Source organism: Electrophorus electricus, chromosome 15 (assembly GCF_013358815.1).
Source record: "Electrophorus electricus isolate fEleEle1 chromosome 15, fEleEle1.pri, whole genome shotgun sequence".
Lineage (NCBI taxonomy): Eukaryota > Metazoa > Chordata > Actinopteri > Gymnotiformes > Gymnotidae > Electrophorus > Electrophorus electricus.
Window position 1 is genome coordinate 15,960,505 of NC_049549.1, and position 26,721 is coordinate 15,987,225.

At 37.0% G+C, this 26,721-nt stretch overlaps 1 protein-coding gene and 1 long non-coding RNA gene across 2 annotated transcripts; one reads left to right on the forward strand and one right to left on the reverse strand.

Moving 5' to 3' along the window:
- The first annotated feature begins 1,879 nt into the window (after positions 1 to 1,879).
- LOC118242542 lies at positions 1,880 to 14,409 on the forward strand. The gene is made up of 3 exons (XR_004776898.1): positions 1,880 to 1,971; positions 3,904 to 3,957; positions 14,325 to 14,409. It is a non-coding gene; the product is annotated as an uncharacterized LOC118242542 (long non-coding RNA).
- LOC113579454 (alpha-2-macroglobulin-like) lies at positions 8,453 to 26,721 on the reverse strand. The gene is made up of 34 exons (XM_035534178.1): positions 26,636 to 26,721; positions 22,938 to 23,118; positions 22,692 to 22,848; positions 22,522 to 22,574; positions 22,250 to 22,270; positions 21,944 to 22,109; positions 21,762 to 21,846; positions 19,991 to 20,111; positions 19,766 to 19,886; positions 19,126 to 19,235; positions 18,839 to 19,006; positions 18,515 to 18,745; positions 18,188 to 18,400; positions 17,927 to 18,076; positions 16,026 to 16,151; positions 15,755 to 15,851; positions 15,330 to 15,435; positions 14,755 to 14,980; positions 14,541 to 14,667; positions 14,333 to 14,454; positions 14,173 to 14,224; positions 13,703 to 13,786; positions 12,869 to 13,045; positions 12,687 to 12,762; positions 12,384 to 12,540; positions 12,208 to 12,282; positions 11,611 to 11,773; positions 11,059 to 11,249; positions 10,727 to 10,942; positions 10,192 to 10,313; positions 9,714 to 9,795; positions 9,089 to 9,157; positions 8,751 to 8,856; positions 8,453 to 8,606 (listed from the first exon to the last, which is right to left on the reverse strand). The coding sequence occupies exons 1-34, from the start codon at positions 26,719 to 26,721 to the stop codon at positions 8,566 to 8,568; spliced, it is 4,278 nt and encodes a 1,425-aa protein (XP_035390071.1). The 3' UTR covers positions 8,453 to 8,565.

Below are 26,721 nucleotides of genomic sequence, written 5' to 3' on the forward strand. Positions count from 1 at the left end.
GGGGGAATTTATAATCACTCATTCCCAGTGAAATTTGATTGATGGTTGACATAGTTCATAAAGTGGTATGATAACATCAAAGTTTAATAACTTGTGTGAGGGGGCATGAGCATATGTTCCAAAACATGTTCTATTAACAGGTCACAGTGATATACTCTTACACACAAAAATATATATTTAAAATTCTATGTAATTACACTGCCTCTGTATGATTTTCATTTACACATACACCCAAATCCAGTCTGATCTAGCTTGAGCTGTGTTTGACCAGCAAGCCTGGCTAACATTTGCACAGAGTAACCTGACTCCAGCTATGTTGTGGGTGAGTTTGGGTGTTAAGGAGTATGCATGGGAGTGCATATGTATGTGTATAACAGCAGAAATCAAAGCTTGTATGCAAAAATGTAAATAGGATAATAAAGTGAGCTGATATAAAAGTGACAGTAGTAGATATAAAGGCCTTTTATATAAGAATAATCTTGAAAAAGGAGAAACTGCTAAAAGGTAAATATTATCGTGGCAGTGTTACCATCTACTTCCTGATCACTTCTCTTGGCAAGTTTCTGTAATATAGATGGAATTTTTAGCTCCTTCCGGTTAAGTGTATGCTGGAGCATTTATTTAAAAAACTAACATGCAAATAACATGCAGCATTGCATGCATCTTGTAGCGTTCAGCGGTAAGGAGTCGGACGCATGTGCTGAAAGGAGCGAGATTTATTCTGGGCAAATCCAAAATCAGAGTCGTTTATACAGTCCAGGGTCATAGAGCCGACACAGAGAGTACTGGGATACATTACAAAACAAAAACACACGAAGGCAAACTAGGGAAGCAGGCTATAACTAAGGCAAGGGAACACTCAGGACTAGGAAACACGAAGGCTAAGATAAACACAGGCACGGAGTACAAAGAAACAACCAACAAACATTCAATCATTAATTCAAACAAACAGTCAAACCTCCAAATAAACAAACAACGAACAGCCACGACCAAGGCACACAACAGGGTTTAAATACATGAACTCGAAACGAGGGACATGTGTACGCAATCAAACAATGTGAGGACAAAACGAAACTGGAACAGAACTAAACACATGACGGAAAACACGGCACATGGAAGGGTCTGATCGTGACATGTCCTAAAATGACTGATTCACATGGAACTGATACCAATTATTTTAAGAACTCCGCAAACCTTTTGTCAAAGATTTTTAAGTATAGTTTTGATATTTATGAAGTAAATGCTGATTCAATTGGAAAAGCAGGAGATTCATGTGTCCTTAAACCACCTCTTAAGTTAATGCTTAAAGTTTGATGTTTTTCCATTAATGCATGTTTTCCATTAATATGGAAGTAGATGTCTGCCTGCATGCACATGTGCAGGAGTGTGTGACTGCTTTTTGGTATCCTTTCAACCTTTAGTCCAAAGTTACAGAGGAAAAATGTTATCTGACACAGACATTGGGGAAAACTGCAGTTAATTTTTTCCTAATAAGTTTGTCTTACCTGCTGGTGTGGATAATCTTTTTTAAAAATTTCTAAATATTCTTCATTGTTATTGAAAGGATAACATAGAAATGAACATGGAATTGTAATGTTCTACAGAGTTATCATCCATTACACAAAGCTTACATAATTTGTAGTGGATGGCTGCAAACCTATAAACATAACATTACTGATAAAATCTTCCCAAAGGAAACCTCTCAGAAACAGTTCTTTATGTGAATGGGAGACAGAAAACACGATTGTGATTGGCTGAGAAAAACACGCCTGCACTTGTGGGCCCACCTCTCAGGGTCAGATAATATTACACATACTTCTACGTACCAATGCACCTCTTCCTGCTGCTCTTTCTCTCTTCTGCTTGCTTGGTCATTTTATTTGCCAACTTGAGAAAAAACTCAAAAATGAGTACAGAGAAGGGACAGCAGAGAAATGTTTCTCTTAGGCACTATATCAGAAACATCAAGAAGTAAGTAAGCATTAATTTCCTAGTCCTCCCAAAGTTTGTGCCTACTGTTGAGTCTCTAAATAAGTGTGGGTATGTCTGCTTTTCTGGGACCATATTTTGTGAAATCCAACTCCATGGAAGTGGGTTCAGGAAATATAAGCTTCTTGTCTTTCAGAAGACAAAGAAACCTGTGTATTATGTAATTAATGCACAGTAAGGATATTCTTATATTCTAAAGTCTGATATATGCAACAACAAAAAGAATCAGTCCATAAGAAGATTCCAGGGAGTAATTAAGATTCCATTGTACTGTAATTAAAGAGGTAAAGGCAGTAAAAAAATCCAAAGTGATGCACAGGATTTCCAGAGAAACAGGACACTTCAGACTGAGGTCCTTCATCAGCTGGGCAAAGAACATTTGAAGTTCCAGGAGTTAAAAGCAGTTTATGATCAGAACTAGGTGATTATTTTATAACATTCATTCCATGGTGTTCCGAATCTCTGAGTGTTTAATGATTTTATATTTAGTGACATCTAGGCAGGAAGATGGAGACTTAGTCATTACAAAGTTTACTGATAGACAATGCAGAGTTTATTGACAGACAACAATAAACGGACTGGATTCTGTGGAAGAAACAGGTGGAGAAGACACATAGTAGGAGGAAATATATGAGGATGGAGTACTTCAAAAATAATACACTAACCAGACTGAAATGGAAAAATGGAAAGACTAAAATAAAGACGTATATACACAAACAGTGAATAAAAAAAAACATAATTAAAACATAAAAAATTTAATGTTAACTGACTGCAGGCTCCTTCTCTCCCATCAAGCAGTGGTAGGTTGCCTATATATATATATATACACACATACATACACACACACACACACACACACACACACACACACACTCTCGCTTTCATTGGTCTTTTTCCGTCAAGCTTGGGTCCTCTACACAAGAATCAAAACGGGGTAGCAAAATGTTCTTTCTGTTACACTGGGTATATAAACTCAGGATTATGAATTTACCTGGCTCAACAGCATGTTTCTTGAAAGCATTACAAGCAAAAAGCTTGATCAAGAGAAGTAGATGTCTTCTAAGACCTTTTTGCAGTGTTGGCAAACTCAGGGGACCGCAAACAGTAACCTTATTCGCTTTCCATCTCATGACGCTAAAACAGGACGAGAACTAACCTAAGGAGTTAAATGGTCAGTAGATATAAAAGGTTAGTAAAGAAGGGACAAATGACGCACAAAGGAAAACAAAAAAGGGAGCTAAAGGGACACAACTAGATGGAGAGTGTGGAAAGAGCGAGTGTGTTTCCATTTTTAAGTTTGTAAGACAATAAAATAGAACAACCCACCAAAAAGATCCTGTCACTTCAAATATATTTTGGTGAGACAGTAAGAAGGGTATGAGAAAGTAACTCTTAACAAAGGCCAAATACAGCACATGTGTAAACAGAAATTTAGGTGGTTATTGTTTGGCAGGCCAACTGAAGCAGGTCTCTACCTATGTGCAGACATTGTGAATAGAGCACCAAGAAAGCTGTTCTCATGCTGTGGCAAGATGGCTTGACAGTTTGAAAACTTATTTTAAAAGGTTTAACATGTTATAGGTCTCTTTAACATCACTATTTTAAAAACAAATATGCACTTGTAAAACAAGTGGATGAAGTTCTATCTTTTGGCAGCATAATGACTTAGTTGCCTCATCTAGTCTGGATCTGATTCTAGGCGCTGCTAGCCTACTGGTTCTTAGTGAGAGGCCTGAGAGGCCTGTTGGGTTTGTATTCTTCAAGTACAGATGTTTTGGTCCTAGACCATTCAGATATCTTCTGGAGTTAAAGGCATGAAGAAGCAGGAGGTAGGCCATGCCAGAGGTTGGAGAAGACCCCTCTCTCTGGGAAGACACATTGTTGGTTACCTTGGACTCTGCTGTCTCTACGTAGGCTGACTACTCGAGAGGAAGAGGAGCTCAAGACAACAATACGAAAGATTACCAGGTTAGACACCGATTCAGAGTGAACTCATGATGCCAAGTGAACCTAAGCTTGAGTGTGTAAGCAGCCCTTAGGCCCAGGCCCATGCTAATTATGTGGCAGCTCTCTGCCTCCCTCTGTTGGCAGGTTATTTATTCAGTTAGGCAAGACAAGTTTATTTATTATAAAGTAGAATTCTATAGTGATTATACATATAGTAATTATAGGTACCGTTAAGCTCCCATAGTTAAGGGTAGACATGATCCTTGATCGAGATGAACTGCACTTCACCTTAGCAGAGTAGCCTTTTGTAGTTGAGGTAGGAAATTAGAAGAGAGACGTGAAGTCAGTTACTGCCTGCCACCCACGTGAGCTACAGCAGATCTTGCTGTGTTTTTACAGAGTTCCATAGGACCAGGTCGCTACTCCTAATGCGTCCCATTGATCGGCACTAAAAACACAAGAGGGGGAGCGCTGCTCCATAAGAGCCACTCTCAAAAACAAATGACAAAGTGTCACGGAACGCTCGCCTCCCGCCAGGCACGTGGTTTGGCCGGTCATGTGCAGTAGGAGGAGCTTCGTTTGTGGCCACGCCTGCACACACCTGCGCCTCGTTTGTCTGTGTGTATGTGAAGCCACGTCAGGGAATTCCGCTTCGTTGGCCATTGTTGACGTAACGTGTTAATGTAGCGTGTTAATGTTAAATGTTAGCATCATCATTACATGTATTCCCGTTTATCGTGTCTGTTTATTGTTAACCGTTTCATGTTCCTTCTCTGTAATACGTGTGAGTGCCGTTGTGTTTATTTGTTTCAACTAAATGTTCGTCCTTGTCGAGGAAGTGTGTGCGTCCTTCTCCACGCCCTTCGGCACTCGGGCCACCCCGCGTTACACAAAGAATGTCCTCTTCACCAAAATTAATTAATTTTGCAAAAAGCTATAACCTTTACAATATGTTAGGGTGATGATAACTTTTACATTTTTCTTTGTTAAAATAATAGAAAATTCGGACTAAAATGTTTTAAAGAGGGATGTTAAAAACATTAATTTTGGTTTGTAGAAATGAAAGCACAGCCTAAGCAATGACAGCTAGCAAACAAAGTAAATACAGATTTGAGGGTGGGCTTGGTTGGCACCCCCCCAGAGTAGGACTATACACAAACATGTTATATAATACTCTTATATAATGCAGTACTGTACTATATAACTGATTATAATAAATTTGTATATAGAGTTGTTCTTATTTCTGTAGGCCATTGGATGATAAGGAAGCCCATCTTAAGATGAAAGTAACATTACATAGAAGCTAAAATGTATTAAATAATATTTTTATTATTGTTATTGAGGTACACAGACACACAAGAGAAATGAAAGAGAGAAAGGGAGTTTGGAATTATTCATAGTTATGTGGCTGTTCATATTGATAACAATGCTATTTTAAGAAGACATTGTATTATAGTATAATGAAAGAAAAATATAATTGGTAAAGGAATATAGTTTCATTTTTCTTATTACTGTTCTTCAATACAAGCCATTGATCAAATAAATAAAAAATTCAAAAGCTATTCAAAAGCATTATTTCATTGCTATTGAATATTTATAAATTTGTGGTTTAGTTTAAATTTAAATCTCTGATTGTTCTACTCTGATATAATATAATAATAAAGATATAATAATAAACAGAAAGTTACATGTGTTAATAGGCTATGAACAGTGTATTGTATTACAGTGTTTAAATACAGTGTTTTTAATACAGTGCACTGACCCAGGTAACAGATGGTCTATGCAGCACCACATTAAGTCAAAGACTTGAAAACCTTCATGACTGTAACGAATGCCCGAGTGCCAAAGGGCGTGAAACAGGACGCACAGACCCTCTCGACGGAGTGAAACATTTAATGACACAAAAACACGATGGTGGCACTCACAAATAACATTAACGATGTACACGAACATTAACGACGTCCCATGACAATGACAAACTGCATTGATAGGTCTGGGTGCTTGCAGTCTGGCCCACCCATGCTACTTTTGCTTTTTGGAGAATGTCCCACAACACTTAAAAGTTTGTCAAGAGGATAACAATACGTTGAATGGTGAGGTCATTGAGGAAGTGGTACTAATTGCTTTAAATTATTTACAAAACAATAAAGGTTATAAGGTCTTTTCAAAGTTATTGGAACCCCCCCCCCCCAAACATGATTAAAATTAATTGTTTAAAATGTATATTCAAGGCTTGAATCCTTACGAATGACATCCTGACTAGCCCTCTCATACTTAACACATTCTATACCTGGGAACAAATTCTTCTATTTATTGGCCACAAATCTACTCTATTAAAGACAGCTTCATTGCAGCCCTATTGTAGCTAATGGTATTAGGGATGGGATTTTAAGTTCTTGAGTGGAGAAATGGCTTAAAACTATAAGGGATCTTTATGTAAATTGTTCATTTACTAGTTTTAAGCAGATCTCAGAAATTTTTAATATATCTTACCAAAACATTTTTAAATATTTACAACTTCAGGGTGAAAGATAAAACTTCTAAAAAAAAATTTCAGATGCTCCAAAAAATACCCCATTTGAATACTCCAGAAGATGTCCTCCCCTATGTCTATAATCTCTTTAATTTATCATACTGTTATGGCGAATTCCTCAATATATGACACTACAACACTTTAGATCCTAGAAAAAGGATCTACATCGTGCCTATCACTATGCAGACAGTGAGAAGGTTTTGGAAAGTATGCAGACAGTTCTGGTTTCTAAAAACACATAGGCAGATCCAGTTCAAGAATTTACAAACACCACACTGGTTCACACCATGTGAACCTCCCTCTCCCTTTGTAATTTTAATACACCCTTTCCTTTTCCTCTAAACTTTAGGCATGACATTTCATAGAGTTGACTGGGTGCAGAGTGTGCACACTGTTTCCAGGTAAAAAGTGACAGGTACTAGAGTAATCCTAGTAATAGTACTGGAGCGCAGTGGTTGTGCTACTGGCCTAATAATTAGATAGTTGCTGGTTCAATTCCCTCACTTGTTGTTATTAATGTTGACCCCCTTAACCCTTAATTTTTCTAACTGTACTCAGTCACAGTTGTAAGTCACTTTGGATAAAAGTGTCTGCTAAATGATCTTTATGTCAGAGAGTTTAAGGACTGTGTTCTCCTGACTTCAGAGTAGCTTTTTATCTTTATAAAATAGTCCCAACTAACTCAGTTTTCAGTAATGTTTAATTTTACACATTGAATTTTGTTTTTTCTGCAGCTGACAGAATTTTCTTCTCTGATTAAGTGTACATTGTAATAGGCCTGATTCTGAAAAATTTCATACATTTTCATAATGCTTTATTACAGTACCACTGACCTTTCCCAGTGAATTAGAGAGTTTCCACTGTAGGATTTTGTTTTGCTTGAGGACGTTTGTCTGTGACTAATTGAGTTTGCAATTTTGGTTGCCACAAGTCATGAAATATATATATATATTTCCATTTATATAAACAAGAAGCCACTACAATACAATTTGCTCAAACAAACTAAAGTGCTTTTCACAGAAAACATTCCTGCACTAAAAACTTTCTTTTAAATATGCAGAAAAAATGACTCATTTTTAAAATAATGCATAACTAAAATCAGTGTGAAAAACCTGACACAGTAAATTAATCCAGTGGCTTTTAAAAATACCACAAATTAAGGCTTGCCTGACCTTCAATTCTTATAGAGGCATCATATACACATTTGTTTGATTGAAAGAACTGCACTATTAGCTCATAATATTTCTAATCAAACAGAGACAGAAAACATGCTTGGAATTTATTTTTATCAATTATAGTATAGATCTTATAGTAAGTCTTGATCAAACAAGCGTGGATAAACCAAAGCATTTTTCATCTTCTTTTTTCCCCCAAATGGACAAATCAACCTTATTTATTTTTAGTGGAAGGAGACAAAGATATTTAATATACATGAATAAAATATTGTTGATTGTTGTTTGGCGATTTGACAATGTTTTGTTCTCCAAAATCATATGGCATTCTAAGTAGTCCATCAATGTTCCACTTACCCAAAACATAGTCAGTCAATCCAAGAAATGTTTGATATGTTTGATAAAGAACTTCTGCTTGTGCACAAAGCCTACAGGGGTAGCCCAATTGTATATTCATAGCACAAAATGTCAGAACCACTTAAACAAGTCTATTTGAGATTACCTAACAACTGGGCATGATGTGTGGTGATATATGTCTTGCTGTTTTCAGTGGCAATTGGTGGGTATAAACCTCTCGCACATCTAAGCATTCTTAGCCTCCTAGGTTTTCCTAGAGGAACATTGCACCAATCTGTGAAATCCTGAAAACTTGCAAACATGCCAAAATGTTTGCCCCTGGATTATTAGCAGCTGATTTAGTTTGAGTTCCCAAATTTTCTTTAAAAAGATATTACAGAGTGTATGAAGATCTTTCCACAAAACACTCCTGGGAAGAATGTTTATAGTTAGTTAAAGAGACCATAGTTCACTTTTATGCTTTTATTTGAGATATGCATGATAGCATCAAAAATTACTTATTAATTCAATGAAGCAAGATGCAGCAAATAGTCAAGTCCTTTAACATGGGCCTGCAGATGTGAAATTTCACACACAGGGAGATGAGTATTCTGTTTCAGACTGGTCACCTAAATGAAATAGTTAAAATCAGAAAAGGACAGCAACACATGTATAGTAAGTATACAGATTATGGTATACTGCTATATAGTACTATAGTGTAGTACTTCAGTATATAGTATACAGTGATTGAGCATCAACTAGGAAAATCTTACTTGTTTGATAGTAATCATAAACTTTGATCACAGCAGGCTTGAGATTCTGGACTGGTAGCACCTGATTAATAAACAGCTGATAATACATAGGAATATTCCTTGGAACCTGTTAGACACACACCAGACATACCAATATAAAAACAATATTTCACAGGTGGGTCTGTGTTCTATTTTCCGGTTATTTTATTTGCTGTAGAAATAAGAGTGGATATACAATAGTCTCCTTCATCTGCCAATCTGATAACCTTTTTAAGTCAACCATTCAAACAAAATAAATGTATAAATGATTATGACATGTAAATAAATACATCAATTGATTATTATTGTGGTTTTCTCACCTCCTTTATATACATGATAATATGGTCAGCTTTAGAATCAACTCGTTCCATATGTTGGCTATTTTTTAGCTAAGAGAAGAAGAACATTATTAGCAATAATTTAATAAAAAGCAGGGGTGTCACTAGGAATATAGATTATATATCTATATATGAGGGTCTAAGCCCTCTATGGAGAACTGCAAAAATGAAAAAGAACCATCCATTAACACTAAATGCTGGATTGCCTAATGCAAAAGTCATTTTTACTAACCCTGCTTTTTAAGTAACGTTATTTTAGCATTTGTTCATCAGGGTTCATCTGTAAATTTCATTTCAGACATTTGTAATAGACATTCAGATTACATATTTCCTTTATGTTGGAGTTACAGTTTTCAAGAACATTCTCTGACAGAGACATTCTGTTTCAAACATAGTGTGAGACAAACTGGTTGAGAGATATTCTAAATTGTAGTAAAGCATGCAGAGTTTCCAGAGAAACAGAACTTTTTAGACAGAGGTCTTTCATCTGCTGTGCAAGCAAAGTGCTTCCACATATATATGGAATATATTGTAGTTTTCTCTCACCTCCTCCGTTATATACATGATAATATGTTCAGCTTTAGAATCGGCTCGTTCCACTACTTACGGCACTGGGATCAGCTGTGAATCCAGATAAGAGCTTAATATCCACTATAACCATATTAGTGCTGGGTAATGTTCCATTATATCTGAAGCGGAAAAATATGTCACTGATTTTACTATCCTAAACAATGTCATTACAGGCTAAAGTAATTTATTATTAATCATCAGAATTCTGATGACATCACATTAGCCCAAATGCTAAGCTATGACAAACTGTTCCACATTGGATGTAGAATTACAGGCATGTTTCTGATTCAGGTGTAACAATTCTGCACTCTGATTGTTGCAGAATATTTACACTACTTTCACTTTATGCAGAGAAGCAATCATATACAGTAAAGTAATTTCCATAAAGTCACTGAAAAGTTATCATCCAAAGTTGTCATTTCCACTCATTTTCACTCATTGTTCCACTTTTTTTGTTTGTTTTTTGTTGTTGTTGTTGTTGCTGTTGTTTTTGTAAATCAAAAATACATTCTTACATGACTGAGACAAAGAGAGACAAAGTGTTCCTAAATGATTTTGTGCAATTTCCCTCAATCTCAGCTTTGATGTGTAATGTGCTGGTTTCAGTAGGTGTGGGGATGTTGTAGAAAAGAGCCACCTGTGAGAGGTGATGAGAAAGATGAATTAGAATCGATCATTTACACTTTTAATGGGGAAACTGGAAAGCATTTCCCACTAATGGAAGTTACTAATGGAAGTTACTGCTGTGGTAGCTCAGTGATTAAGGTAATTGGCTTCTAATCGGAAGGTTACTGGTTCAAGCCCTACCACTACCAAGTTGCTGCTGTTGGGCCCCTGAGGAAGGCCCTTAACATTCAATTGCTTAAGTTGTACATAATCGTAAGGTGTTTTGGATAAAAGTGTCAGATTAATGTAATTTGTAATGTACATGGCCATTTAGCCATCATAGATTTACATATTTTTTCTAGCTAGCTCTACATGTACATATTGTGAACTTATCCTCCATGTGTTCTGTATCCTGTGTTGGAAGGAAGAACCAGACACACTGACCTGTACTGACACACAGGTGGATCCTTTTACATCAATGCTGTATTTGCCAGGAACATCCTGCAGAGGTTTCTCCTGGTACAGTAACTTGTTGTTTTGGTGAACATCAAACCGGTGACTGTCTCCACCTGCTGATTTCACAGTTACTGTGCTGGAGCCATCTGAGCTGAACACTTTGGTGGAGTACAGAGCCAGAGCCTGGAGGGCCACCACTGTGTCCTGATCCAAACACAAAAACAACCATTTATACATTTTCAACACAGTATTGATTTGTGCTCTGTGTATTCAGACCCAGTAAATGCATAAAGAGTTAGAAGGAAAGCTGTACTTTATACCTGGGTGGAGGAGAAGCCTCCATAGGGATTCTGCTGTCTCACCAGCCAGCTGACGATCCTGTTGGCGTAGCCCAAGTCAGCAGTAGAGAGCTGATCTGTAGTGAGAACAGCGAGCAGCACGTAGGAGCTGATCTCCACTGCTAAGGAGTCCGAATCACCTGATGCTGACTGAGACCAATGAAGGCGACCATCTGTAATTAAAAGTGCACAAATAAGCTTGCTTAGACAAGGAAATTAGAAAAGGAAAAGGAAAACCATAACACTATGAACAAAATATACCCCAAAATCAAATTAAATAATATGTAAACTGGATGTAAAGTTTTTCATCTTGGCAAATATCAAATCCACGTGGATAATTTTCTCAACACTTTTTCCTCAATGTTGAATTCACCTTGGTCTTCATTAACCAATATGTTAAATGATTCATCAACATAAAAATGTTTGGTAGAATAGAATGGACATGCATAAATAAATTAATTCAGCTAACTGTTTGAGAACCTCTGTTCAAATGCATAGCTGACTCTGGAGAGGCAGCCTTAATTCATTCCATACCTCCTGAAATGGCAACACTGTCCAGCTCTGTTAGCAACTGATCTCGAGCGTCGTTCTCTCCAGCCAGACTGAAAGTGTAAGCCAACAGGGCAGTTGTGTAGGTGTTTGTCAGGTTACCAATAGTGGACTTTAAGCATCTCAACCCTCCACTCACTGCAGGATCCTGCAACCAAAATATCAGTTAGAATGAAGGTGACAAAAACAAAATAAAAATCAATGCCTAACTTTTGAAATTAGTGCTATTCCCAGAGAGGATGCAATGATTTAACAACACACATGTGAATGGATAATTGAATGACTCACTGAATGACTGACTCTGACTCCCTATGCTCAAATAATATTATCCTCAAATCACTTACATTCTGACATTTTATTAGCGCAGTTAATGTCTTTAAATCTTAGATAATTTAAACTTTCCAGACTATGAAGTGATGAATTAAGTGCCGCAGCAGAAAAGATGACAAAATGAGCACTGCATTCAGCACCCTCTAGTTGTTACAACTATATATCATTAATAACTTTGCCCAGCCTCTCTATCAAAGTTTAGTTCCATGTGAATATTGAGCTGTAATTCATACTGATTATTAATACCCTTACCATGACTTCAGCTCCCAGTTCAAACAATGATGCAGTGATATATGCAGTCATGGTTACATCATCATTTACACCGCCCTACAAAACACTGTAAAATTACTCAAATACAACAAAAATCAATTAACTTTTTTTTACTATGAAATCTGGTACATTCACTGTCCTGGTACCTAATCACATACCTTCATTCTGTTGTTGAACAATCTCCCCTGTCTGATAAAACAGCCATCTGGTCTCTGCTTTTTTATCAACCATGTCTTTGCACTGTCAATATTTTCTGGATCAATAAAGATGTAATTTTGTGCTTGGCCAAAAGTCCTCAAGACAAAAGCAGTTAACCTTGGGGAAAGTAATCATTATTCAGATTCTGTTCCATAGGATTGTATGATAGCTTATACATTTACCATCACTGAAAAGTAGTAACTTGAGGAAGGGTTAGGTTTTCTAATCATTTGAGTACCATCAGTGTGTCATGATTTTCTCACCATGTGTTCCCTTCTCCCCTGCCAAATGTGCTATATGCACCATCAAAATGCTTGTAGTTCAGTTGCCTCTGGTATCCTGAGTGGGGAAAAAAAAAATGATCCTGTTTTTTTTTTTTTCATCCAGAATCATCTAAGGGTGGTTTGTGTCACCTTGAACACCTCCTTTATAAAGACTCTCTCACCGCTCTTAAGGAACTCAGTCGCCCTCTCACGAATAGCTGCAGTGAGCTGGCCAGTGTTCTGTAGGTACTGAAGAATGTAGATATTGGGGGAGAGGAGAGCAATGTTTTGTTCTCCACAGCCATATGGCATCCTAAGTAGTCCATCAAAGTTTTTTAGTGCACGTCCCAGTATGTCTCCTGCAAACCAAAACAGAAATATTGTCTCTTTAAGTAAATGATGATGTTCTTTCACACCAAAAACATGTAGTTTGTAAGCAATCCAACCCCCTACAAGCATTCCACAGTAAGGCCAAACAATACGTATTCTACAAAGGAACTAGACATAAAAAATTCTATTTTATTTCTGAAGTTTAAACAATGCAAAATAATGTGCTTTTTTCTTGTCTGTATGAAACTGTAAACAAAATGAAACACATTTAAACAATTAAACAAAAGTCAGCTAAAAGTCAACATTTAATTAAAATATATTGTTGTAGTAACTTCAACATATTTTAAATAATCAACCATTTGTAACGGCCCAAGTGCCGCAGGGCAAGGATCGTATGCACAGACTCCCTTGGCAGTGACAGATGTTAATCAACATGCAACACAGACAACGGCACTCACATACAACATAAACAGAGAACACGAACACTATAAACATTCTGACTATGAATAGGACCATAAACATAGACACAAACCTGAAAATGAACAAAGGCAATGACCGATAACACTGCACACTTCCACAGCGGTTTAAATATTATATAAATTATATAAATAATTATTAAATATAATTAGATTTTGGTGGTACAACATACAAGTTACAACATTCTTCATATACTCCTAAGATCTTACCAAGCACTGAAACAGAAGCTCTTGCTGATCCCTCTACTACATCTTCAGGAAGAGTGAGCTCCAGCTCCTCTGAAACACTGCTCCCTGTCAGCCAGGTGGTAAAAGGTGCTCTTTAGCAGGCAGTGAATTTATGCACTAATTATGCACAAGTTCAAATAAATATTGATTCCTCAGTGGGCACAGCACAACTATCTCCTAACCACCCTATTAGAAATGCCTAACTTAGTGTTTAGTGGAGAATTAGCCTACTGTTCCAAATGTGAACCTCTAAAGTCTTTCCCTAAAGACTATTTGGACTTTATGTTTATCATTTTGCCATGCGAATGCAAGAATGTTTACAGATTTAACATGAATGTTTGTGGAATTTCAGATTCAGTTTAACTTGATTAGAGGTGTTTCTAATACATTAATGTCTGTAGTAAAGTAGATGAGGGATGTAAATCATTGATTCCAATATGTGCAAGACTAACCTTGTGGACAAAGCAACCAGCTCTGGCATTTGGTTTTTTCAGTTCCTTCAGCCTACATGAGAAAATGGTGATTTATTATTTATTTTACAGAACTAATACCATTGACTTTAAGCTTATACACCTATTTTTCACCTTTTAATTATATTTTCCAGGTACCAACCTGTACAACCAGGCTTCGCGTGACTGTATCAATACGGCCTCTCTCTGGAACGCTCACAATCTCATTGTCACACACAGTCTGGGACTGTTCAGCCTCTGCACTGACTGTCACATTCATGACTCCTGTAACACATAAATTGTGGTAGAAATGTATTGCTGTTATATAATAAAAGGTGATATCATGCAAACTTGAGAAGAATTAAACTCACCAAGCACAGATGGAGTCAGAGTCCACTTGAAGGTCTTCCTACCACTTGCACACAAACAGGATGAATACTGGCCATCAGAGGAGGCTTTCAGAGTGTAGTGTGTGGAGGGGGCTGGAGTCACTTTAACCTGTATGAGGAGCACAGGGGATTGGTTTACTGTGCATATTTAACGCAAGATAAAATGGGAAAGATAAAATTCTTGACCATTCAGTACCAAAATGCATTTAGGAAAGTAGTTGAAGACAGTGGCCTTGAGCTCAAAGATCTCTCCCCTGATGATGGAGTAGGGCAGTGAGAGCTCCAGGAAGAAGGGCTGGAAGACAGTGAGCTCAGCAGGAGGAGCAAGTCCCAGACCTTGGGGGGACAGGCAGAAAGCCTCCGTCTCCCATGTGGTGATGGTGTCAGGGACAGTGACCGGAACCTGTGCTGATCCAGAGTCTCTGTGGAGAGGTTTTACTGATTTTGTAGGCTTCCAGCAATATGTGACATTAATCTAATCTAAAAGTTATAAAAGAATCTACTAGTTTTTGAACATCATGAAGACTTAGCATATGTCTTATTGTAGCAATGTTTAGGTGATAATATATTGTTTTGGAAACATTGCTTACATGGGCCTACACTGACATGAAAGGGTTAGACCAAGGCTCTTTTGTGTAGTTTTTGGTGGCATGGAAAAATCTTCAAGTATGGAATACAAATTGGCCACCTCACATTAAACTAACAAAGTACATTTTAATAAAATTTAAAAAAGAAAATCAAGACCATGTAGTAATATGCTGATTCACTAACCCCACTTCAACAAGCTGCCATATCCAAGTTTCGGGGAAGAATGTACGAACTGTCTCTAAAGGACTAACATCATTGAGAAATCCAGATATTGCTGATCCTAATGCCTCTGAGAATCAGCAAAAAACACAATCATTAATTATACCACATATATTCGTTATTACCAGTTGTTTTAGCTTGTGGAAACAGCAATGTGAAGTAGGTATCTAAAATAAAAATGTATCTCAAGAGTCTTAAAAATTCTTTTATACTGATTTTTTTTTTTTACAGGATGACCTTTTTCTCCACAAGAGTTAAACATCTTGATCATACCTTCATAAACACTTTAAATCTGAATACCTATTATGCATCTCATGTAGATACCTGAGAAATCCCACTAATGATCACTAATTTATAAACAGAGTAAAAAAAGAGGAATCTGGATATACCATCTAGAACCAAGGAAAGCTCCTCCATGAACTCATACTCATTGTGACAGTAAGGTACACTAATAACCAAATTAGTTGCCATCTGCAGTCCCACACTCTACAAGATAAACACAAGAAAAATGTACATAAAGAGAGTTTCCAAACAACTTTACTCTAATGCAGGTTATTGAGAGTATTAAATAAATTGCATTTAGCAGTTTGGTCATTTGAGAAGAATATATTTACATATATTTACAGTTAGGATACTTTTTACAACAAGTCAGTTTGTCACCTTTAAAGCATCGTAAACATAGTCTATCCCAGCCTTCCAGTCTAGACTTTCATGCAAGCATTCCACCTCATCTTTAACCTCAGAAGGGTAATCTACCACTGATGTCACTGGTAACAAATTAAAGATCTGTGATATAGAAAAAAAGACAGATATAACTTGTCATTGTTATATCATTTAAAACGTGTTATGTATACACATAACATATATGATTTTCTTTGTTTACTTGATTTGTGGTGGATCCTATGTATTCATGTATTCCTGTAGCTCCTAAATTATTTTCCTCTAGTTGTGAAAACAAAGGCTATTACATATGCATGAACTAGGCATGTCCTTTTCTGCCAACATATACCTGAAAAATTTGACCCACTTTTCAGACTGGTACAAGGTGTTAAGTGACAAGGGGCCTAATGGAACGGGTGGGGAGGAGGATTGGGGTGAGGGGGATTGGGAAGACATCACAGTTTATATTGAGCAAACCTATATTGAGCAAAGCTTGAACCGAAACTTCTTCTTCAGAAAGACCTGCCCACAAAAGGCCTATAGCTCCCAATACAAGCCAGCTCCAAAGAGCCAATCCCTCGGTCCAAGAATCCAATCCCTCGGTCTCACTGTCATTGACCTTTATTGCTCGTGCTCTGCCATTCAGAATGATGCGCTATCCTGACAACTCTTATGGAACACACGGTTCTCCTGTACTCCCCCCAAACAGTTCTACATGGTTGCAAGAACCAGCATTTCCCTTTTTATGATTCCTGCTGGCAACAGTAGAAACTTTGTTGTTTAGAACTCTTAACTCAGTTAACTCTTTCCTCTCATCTGATACAGCCTCCTCAGTCCTATAATTAGTTCGTGCTTCTACTGTGTCACAATGGCTGGCTCTGGAACCTTTGATTCTCCTCGTATACTTCAGTTTGCATTATGAATTTCGTTTGATTAATGAATTTCCTTTGTTGGCTGATAAGTCGATTACCCCGTTGGTCATCCCCAGAGGTTGCTTTCTCTTTTTGTTTCTTCTCTCATTCCTGTATTAGCCTAGTTAGCTAACTTTATCCACCACAAATTATTTGCATTAAGTTTCGCTTGTTTGCATTTTTTTTATTGTTATTCTAGTGAACTCGAAAATCCTGTTCATTAGTATCATTTTAGTCAAGGATTGTTGTTCATATTTTTCCTATCTATGCTTATTCAATAAACATACCTTGTTTATTATGTCTGTGATTCGAGTGATATTCTAATGTTTGGTAGACAGGAAGTAATCACGTATCGAATTGGTGATGTTCATGAGTTGAGACTGAATAATTAATAATTAATAAATGTATTAAAATTAATACATTAATACATTAATTTCATCCACTATGATGGAAATTTTATTAACGGTGTTAAAACCACTGCAGTAAGCTATTCCATTATGTCAGAGTTATATAAATAACACTATATATTATTAAAGTTGAAAATATATTATAAATATTTATTTAAATGTAATAATAAAAAACTAGACAAGATTTTAACAAGTCCATCTCTCCGTCTATCAAACTACATGTTTTGTTATCCACATGTTTGCTTTAACTACAATAATTAATTATAATTAAAGAAAAATTATATGAAATAATTAATATGATTATTAATTCAAAACAATTCAATAATAATTATAATAATAATTTCTTTTTTATTACCTTAGACACACACTCCTAACAAGACAAGTGAAATAAGGAGGTTTTAATGAAAACAACTCCACTTGACCATGTTGAGAGCACAATAACACTTTATACTACAATCCAATCATTTTCCAGGAGTTCTACATTATGTATTTTATTTTTGAAACCCGTTGGATTATGTAAGAAAATATGAAACTTAGTTACACCTTCTAAAGACACTTAAAATGCCCTAGATTTTAGCTTCACCGTGTCAGTGTTCAGGCGATCTCTGGGCTCCATGATGAACACACTCTGATCTACTGCGCTGAGGCCACACAGTGAACCAGGCAGAGCTGAGAGCTGGAGAGTGTTCTCCTCCCCAGGAACTGCCCGGGAGGGAGAGAACTGCAGAGACACCTGATGGAAACCCACAATGGAAAAACCTTTATGCTTTTCAGTTTTATGCTTTTCATGGATGAAAAAAAGACACCAACTTATCTTGGATCTCAAAAACACAAAATAAATTACCTTGTTTTTGAAACATTTTTCCACGCCAAAATTTTTGCTGGCACCAATAATGTTCTCACTGGGCAGTACACAGTATGCCAGAACCTGAACCGTAGGAGCCAGCTCAGTACTAATAAACAGTTCAAAAGAGAGTTTTCCCTCTCTCAACCTACTAGAATCCTTAACTTCAACTTTCTCATAGCCATGATGGATTATAGCTCCTTTAGATAAGACCTGTAACAGAGGGCAAAACAAATTATACTGAAAAACTGCATTTCAGTCATAGCTTTTGGAAGAGAGTAAATCCAGTGGTTTCATTTTCCATAAAATATTTCTGCATGTACTCACCATGTATATAATATCAGTGCTGAAAGTCTCATTGGTTTCCCCAACAATGTAATACTTAATAGTTATGGAAGCTTCGGCACCACATATTAGTGGTTTGTTTAAGCTTTCTATTAACAATTGACTGTATACTGGACTGTAAGGTGTGGCAAGTTGGAACAGTTGTATATGGGCTTCACTGGTTGTAAAATGGGGTGTTTTATACTTGTATCGGATTTGTGGAACAACACTTGCCTAGATGAGAATATAACAATAATATTTAAAATGCAAGACAACACATTCTGTTGATTTCAAATTGTTTTGAGAACTCAGATCATCATAACATACAAACAGAGTCATTTGTGTTTCTGGGCCATCAGGTGCATTCATTGAGAAGTTTGCCATTCCGTTCATGTCTGTAGTGAGATTAAGAAGTAGCTTTGGAGACCACCCTTCAGTAAAAATATAGACTGTCTTGTTGGGAATGACTCTTCCCCTGAAATTTGTAAGTTTGATCTGTTGACCATCGAAAAAAAACATTGTTTTTCACATTCTGGTATCAAAATTTAAAAATCATGGAAATTATTAGTCAATATAATGGACATAATGAAGGTTTGAAATCAAAGAAATCTTACTTTTCCCTCTAGAATTGTCCCTCGTTCAAAGGTTTTTGGTAAATCAAGGAACTCAACTTTACCAATTTGAAAAGTGAGCTGTATATTTTCAGACTTTACCATGGAAATTGCTAGAAAAAAATTAAGCACAATGTGAGTTGCAATGTAAGTGTTTAAAGTGCAACCAGTTTTCTTCCAGTTTAGCCAAATCCCATGTACTAGTTGGGTTGGCAATTGTCCAGAAATAGATCCCATCCCTATTTACTTGAAAAACATCCACCAGGCAGAGGAGGGCTGAAGAAAACATCACAAATTGTTCTTCCCAGGCACACGACACCAGCCACAGTATCTTTTCCAAACAATGTCATTGAAACACTGAGCATGTTTGGAGGAGTGCAGTAACTACACCATTATGTAGATGTGAGCTAAGAGATGCCCAGATTTGCTACCATCACATGATAAAACAATAGAGGGAGAGAAAAACAAAGCCATCCTTCCCACCCAGAGAGCAGGCCAGTTATACTCTCCTGGAGTCCCAGCAACAGAATGTGTGGCATTGTGAGGCCATAAACTAGAATGAATAGGGTGAAACCTTAGAATGCTCTGAAACAGATTTCATCTTATGTCAATCATTTTACTCAGTGATCTGCTTATGGCTCACCTGTGCCTTCCTCTGTCACTGTGGCAGTAACAGCAAGAGAATCTTGTAAATTACTTTCCATTTCAGTATTCATGAATGTTGATATATTGAAGGAGGGAAAGGCACAACCAGTCCTGCTGAGCTGTGGGGGAAATCCCCAAAACAAATATTTGAATATTCAGTCAGAACTGCTTAATTAGTGAGAGAGAAAAAATACTATCCTTCAATGATTGATAACATTCGTACCTCCACCGTTTCAGTCAGACATAATGAAATCATAGGGACATCCTCATAATAAGCATACCTCCAGAATGGCCGGCACACCCGCAAGAGTGCTTTTCCAGAAACTGGTTGTCGATATGTGTACCTTTAAAAATTCATTGTTTTTAAATTGCACAAAAATTTTGTTCTAGTTTAAAGCCAGAACTAGTAATCAATCAAGTTTTCATTATCTATATGTAATTCCTACAAATATGTACATACGCATGTACACGCATATACATACAAATATACATGCATATACATACAAATATACACGCATATATATATACACACACACACACACACACACACACACACACACACACACACAATACATCCTCTGAATACAAATACAACCTCAGATGAACATTAACACAACAGATTCCATCGTGTCACTATTTATTTAACAAAAACTAGGCAAAAAAGCAGAAGCAGTGTGTAGTAAAAAATTAAGTATGCCCTTACTGCTTCCATTGGAATTAAGGGGGTAAGTAGCAGCCAGATGCTACTAATCAAATGCCCTTGATTAACTGATCAAGCAGATGTTTTGGCAGTTTGTTGCTCTGGAGTGTTCAGGTATTTGTTAACACAATGCCAAGACATCAGAAATGATCCTAGAGAATCTGGGAAGGGTTATAATATACAATTTCCAAACTATTGAAGTATATTATTCTACAGTGAGAAAGATCATTCACAAGTGGAAAATATTCAAGACAGTTAGCCATCATCCCATGAATGGACGTCCAAGCAAATTCACCTCAAGTTCTGACCATGCAATTCTCAGAGAAAACCCAAGAGCTACATCACAGACTGAACAGGCCTCAAGTAGTATGATAAATGTTCAAGATCATGACAATACAGTTTGAAAAGATTGAATAAGTATGATTTGTTTGGAAGGGTTGCTAAGAGAAGACCTTTTTTTCTAAAAAGAACATGGCAGAGTTGCCTCTGAGTAAAGCAAAAGGAACAACACTCTTTGGACAACTGAGACCAAAATGGCGTTGTCACAATTCAAAATGCCACATTTGGCAAAAACCAAACTCAGCATATCAGCACAAACACCTGATACCAACAGTCAAGTATAGCAATAGAGGGCTGATGATTTAGGCTTGTTTAGCAGCCACAGGACCTGGGCACTTTATAGTCATTGAGTCAACCACAAACTCCTCCTCTATACCAAAGCATTCTAGAGTCAAATGTGAGGCCATCTATCCAACAGCTAAAGCTTGGCAGAAATGGGTCATGTGACAGGACAATGGTGCCAAGCACAGTCCAGACCTCAACCCTACTGAAATGCTGTAGCAGGACCTTAAGAGAGCTGTGGATAAACAAATGCCCAGAAACCTCAATGAACTGAAGCAATGCTGTAAAGAAAGGCGGGCCAAAATTCCTCCAGAATGATGTGAGAGACTGATAGTCATAAAGAAAATGTTTACTTATAGTTATAAGTACATAAGTTATTTATATATATATATATATATATATATATATATATATATATATATATATATAAGTTATAGCTTCTAAAGCTGATTCTACAAGCTACTGATTAATGGGGTGTACTTAGTTTTTCTCACATGACTTCTCCATTTTGGCTTTATTTTTGTCAAATAAATAATGATATGGTGGAATCTGTTGTGCATTGTGCAGAGGACCAGATTATCTTTTATGTACTGATACATTAAACCATTGGATTCAAAGAGTTTCTGAAGCTCTGGTAAGTGAAGCCTTAGGAGGGTATAAGACAGTCACTTACTTTCCGCAAATCTCTAACTTCAGTTCCTCCTCACCGACGCTTTGTTGTTCTGGTGCTTTTATTGTAACCTCAAACTTAGGTAAAACTGGAAGCCAGATGCAGTTTTTATAAGATGAATTACATATATATTATGTCAGTTACATACATATTAACAAAACTAGTGTACTAGTATTGCCACTTACCATACTTTTTCACTTTAAAATGATGTTCAGTCAGTTTGTTACCAATGTTGGCCTTCAACTTATACAAGCCCTGAGGAGCCTCAGAATTTAGCTTATGAGAAAGCTGCAGTATCAGGCCTGAGGAGGACACATTCATCCACTGACCAATTCTGTTATTATTATTATCCTGTTTGGTTCCACAAAAGAAAAAAAGAAAATACTTGCTGTTAATACTTACCTATTCAAATGAAAATATAAAGGAAGTAAAGAATAATGTTAAGAACTTCAACATCAGTGTCAAATTAATATATGGTGCCATCATCTTACCTCCAATGTCACTGCGCTGTACTGTTGAGTAGAGGACTGTGCATCAGTATTTTGTCATTTTCATTAAGAATCAAAATACCTCCAAACACTATCAAGATACCTACTATGATATTATGTAACACATTAAAATCTAAATGTAAATAGATGGCAATGCATAAAACAGCAACTAGTCACTTCATCTGCCTGACTGAATGTTGTGACTTACTGGAATTTACAGCCCAGCCAGATTATTCTTATCTTATTATTCAGCCACAGAAACAGACTCCTCTTACCTTTTGTTCAAGGGGAACAAAATTTGAATCCATGGCGACAACTCTGAAATTCACTGTGAGAGGCCAATGGTATAGATATATGTTCTAAGTTGTACATTCACTAACATTTTCATGTAAGCCATACACATGAACTGGAAATAGTGACACATATTACAGGAAGGATGAATTACCTGTTTGGCCAGGATTGTAGATTGGTTTATCAGTCTGAATAAATGTTAGTTTGCTGTATGACTTAAACAGGACTCTGCTTTTCTTTGTCATCTCAAAACTTTCACCTTTCACTTGCACTTTTATCTCCTGCAGAGACTGGCCATCAACCTCTGGAGCCTGTAGAGATAAAGACATATGTTGCCCTAGACTTCAATCAACAATAACAGCTGTAGGAAAAATAAATGATTATCTTACTGGTTTCTGACCTTGAACTGGGAGCAGCGATGAAACTCTTCCTCCACTGTCTCCTCTACAAGTGTTCTGCTGTGATTGTTGTGAATGAGGTAAATGGTCATTTGTAGAGTCTCATTAGGCCTCAGGAGACTCACACAGAGTTTAGCCTCAGAGCCAGACTCTATCACTGCAGGAAATGTCACCATGAAATATCTACAGACAAAAACAATATTTTGAGATCAGTTCCAACAGATGTAAAAACAAGAGATAGAAAGCAAACATTACTGCAACTCTGATCTGTATGAGAACCAATCTCAGCAACTCTGTGATAAATATTGTCTATTGACAAAATCTTCTGGCAGTTCTTCCTTTTTTTTGTCTGGTTTTAAGTTCTAAATTTTAGGTTTCCACATCTCTACACTTTTACAGACTTAGAATGGATACTTTGAAGTTTTCAGACTTTTGCTCTGTTAATAATGGGATATATATGTTCACACGTTTCTTGTCCCACAGCTTCACAAAGTAATAACGTGCTATTCTAACCTACTATGATGTCAAATGATTGTCAGCCAGTAACATGTGGCTATCTTAATATAATCTTCAAATTGTGATGTTTGCTTCTAATACTTGATAAATGTCCATTGTTTCATTATTCTTTTCATTACTTGTTCCTTATTAACTTGAATTATTCATTCTAATGAATTCAAATCGTCACCCATCGCTGGGTTTGATCATTTCTTTACAAATTTCATTCTAAGTCAATGAGGTAGAAATTGGTAGTTGTAATGGTTAAGGTCTTTTTCCATAGCTACCCTGTCTCATGTCTTTGTTTTGTTTTTCAATTCCTGGTTCTTTGTCCCCACCTGTCCTCTCGTTAGTACGTGTCTTTAAACTCTGTGTTTTCTAGCTCTTGTTGCTGGTCATTGTTTGTACATAGCTTCTATTTGTTCTAACCTTCATCTGCATAAGCCTCTGTTTGTGTAAGTAATTTGACCTTGGACTGTTTAAATGACTCTGACTCCTGACTTGACCTTAATAAATCTTGTCTTCCCGTCTTTATCAACACTACATGGAAGAGCAACCTGTAGGGAAAGATGCAGATAGATGGAAGGAATGTATAGAGAACCGATTCTGTGGTACTCGGTTAACTCTCAAGCGCCACTTCAAGCTTCCCGTGTGAGCTTTGGGAGCTGCTGAATGGTTTCTTCCAGAATCACCCAGTTTCTTGTCCCACTGATTGTTCCACCAGCCACCCAGCCTGTGTGAGTCTCTGGCATTGTGGATGCCACCTAGCCAGTTCCTGTTCCCAGCATTGTGGACACCACCTGAGTTCCTGTATTTCCTTTTGTTTAATTGATTCATTGTGGATCTTACTAGAATGTTTTTGTTGGTTCTGCTTAATTTCTTAGATTTTAGTTTGTGTCGGAATTCATTCATCAGAGCCACATATCAAGCAAGCTCGCCTCGCTGTGTTGAAAGTGATGGAAGTTTCACAATATGGCTGGCAATAAATCATTCCACAATCATCATCAAAAGAAAGGATAGGACACATGACCACCAAGGTCTAGGACTCTCCAACCGAGCCAGCTCCGGAAGTCCTACCCTGCGGATCAAGAAGCCTAATCGTCTCACCCTCATCGTCGTACATTGCTCGTGTAGGGTCGAGCAGCTAGCAATGTGATTAAAAACAGACACTCTCTCTCAGTGCCACCCAGATGGTCTGACATGGTCAAGCTCAATGAGTTGTAAGGACAAGTTTCCCCTTTAAGGTTACCAGTTAATATCAATAGTAATGCTACGTTTTCTATATATCAAAATTATGTCGTATTTAAATTAGATCTTATACTTTTAGTCATGCTCTCTCACCCTGAATCTCATTTAGTTAATAAGTTTCCTTCGTTGGTCATTGTTTGGTTTGATAAGTAGATTGACCGGTTCATCATTCTCACAAAATACTTAAACAGTTTTTTTCTTCTGTCCTTTCCTTTATTACGTAGCTTTGGTTCCACCACAAAAGTAGATTTTGTTCATTTATGTTACGTTAATTCCTTTGCTACATTTTGCTATCCTGCAGTGATTTTAGAAGATTCAATACCTCTAGTCATTAGTAGAATCTTAATCATTTTTATGCATGTTCTCCTATCTCTGTTTATTCAATAGCTATAGTGTAGTTATAATGCTTATGAGCCATGAGTGATATTGGAATTTTTGGTAGATGAGACTGGTGACTTTTATGAGTTGAGACTGAATTATCATTAATAAATGGGTTAATTTAATTAATTTATCCAGGTTAATCAGGGTGGAGCCCCAATTAATCTGAATATCTATAACTGAAAATTTATTAAAGTGTTACACTACTAAATATTTGCTGGACAAACCATACACCCTTCTAAAGACAACAGGCAGTATAGTGAGGATCATGGTTTTTTTTTTTCTCCAGTGTATTCAACACCATACGGTCTGTGTTACTTGGAAAGAAGCTTCAGCTGACACAAGTGGATGAATCCATCATCTCATGGATAATGGACTTCCTGACTGGTCAACCCCAGCTTATGAAGCTGTAGGGCCGTGTCTCAGACATGGCCATGTGCAGCACTGAAGCTCCTCAGAGGACTGTATTAGCACCAGTCCTGTTCAATCTGTACACCTCAGGTTTTAGGTACAACTCCAGCTCATTCCATCTGCAGAGATTCTCACATGACACACCCATCGTGGGTTGTATCAGGAAAGGACAGGAGGATGAATACAGGAAAATTGTATTCTACTGGTGTATATTGAACCAGCTGCATAGTAAATCTGGGAAGCCAAAGGAATGACATGGCAGTGGAAATCCAAATCTCCCTAGTCGCGCTGATTGAAGGGAGGGGGTTGGTACTTACAAGTACCTCGGTGTGCACTTAGACCACAGTCTGCAGTGGGGTTCCAACACCTGTGCAGTGTTCAAGAAAGGACAGAGCCAGCTGTATTTTCTGAGAAGACTGAGGTCCTTTTGAGTGTGCACAAATCGCCTTTGGACTTTCGACTAGTCTGTTGTTGCAAGTGCCATATTCTGTTCTGATGTGTGCTGGGGCAAGAGTATCAACAAAAGGGCTCTGAACAAACTGATAAAGACCTGGCTCTGTTACAGGAGTCAAGCTGGACACCAGAGAGGTTGTGGCAGAGCAACGGACCCTCTGTAAACGTCTCATGATTATAGACAATGCATCATAGTTATGTAATCTCTCTTACCAGCTAACTGTAGCTTACTAGGCAAATAAATCTCCAAAAATTATTATTTTCAAAAAGTCACATGAAAAAAAAGGTTTCAATGTCTGAAGTGACATATCTGGAGCTACTATATAAAATAATGCAAAATATCAAAGGCACTCTTTGAAACCACATTTGTTATGTAAATTGCATTCTGATCACAAGTGGCCATTTTGTGTTAAAGGTGTATCTGTTAACTTTAAGTCAAAACTGAATCAGTCTAAGGAATGTATCTGAACCCTTCAAAAAAACATTCAGAACTCTACAATGCAATTTACCATCTAAATATCTATTTCCTTAATGAAAAATATATGTCTTCAGAAAAATGTAGCCAGTAAAATTACTTATTAATATTATGCAACACTATGTTTTACATGGTTTGAAAATAAAGTATGTCTACCTAAACACAACGTGAATTTATTATAAAATGACACAGTTAAAAGGCTATTCAAGTTACCCACAGATTTCTTTGCAGAATACTTACGGTCCTGAGGTTTGTCCATAGACAGTGCTAAAGAGGAGGCAGGCTAACAGTAGTTGTTTACTTATGGGAATTCCACTGACATGCAT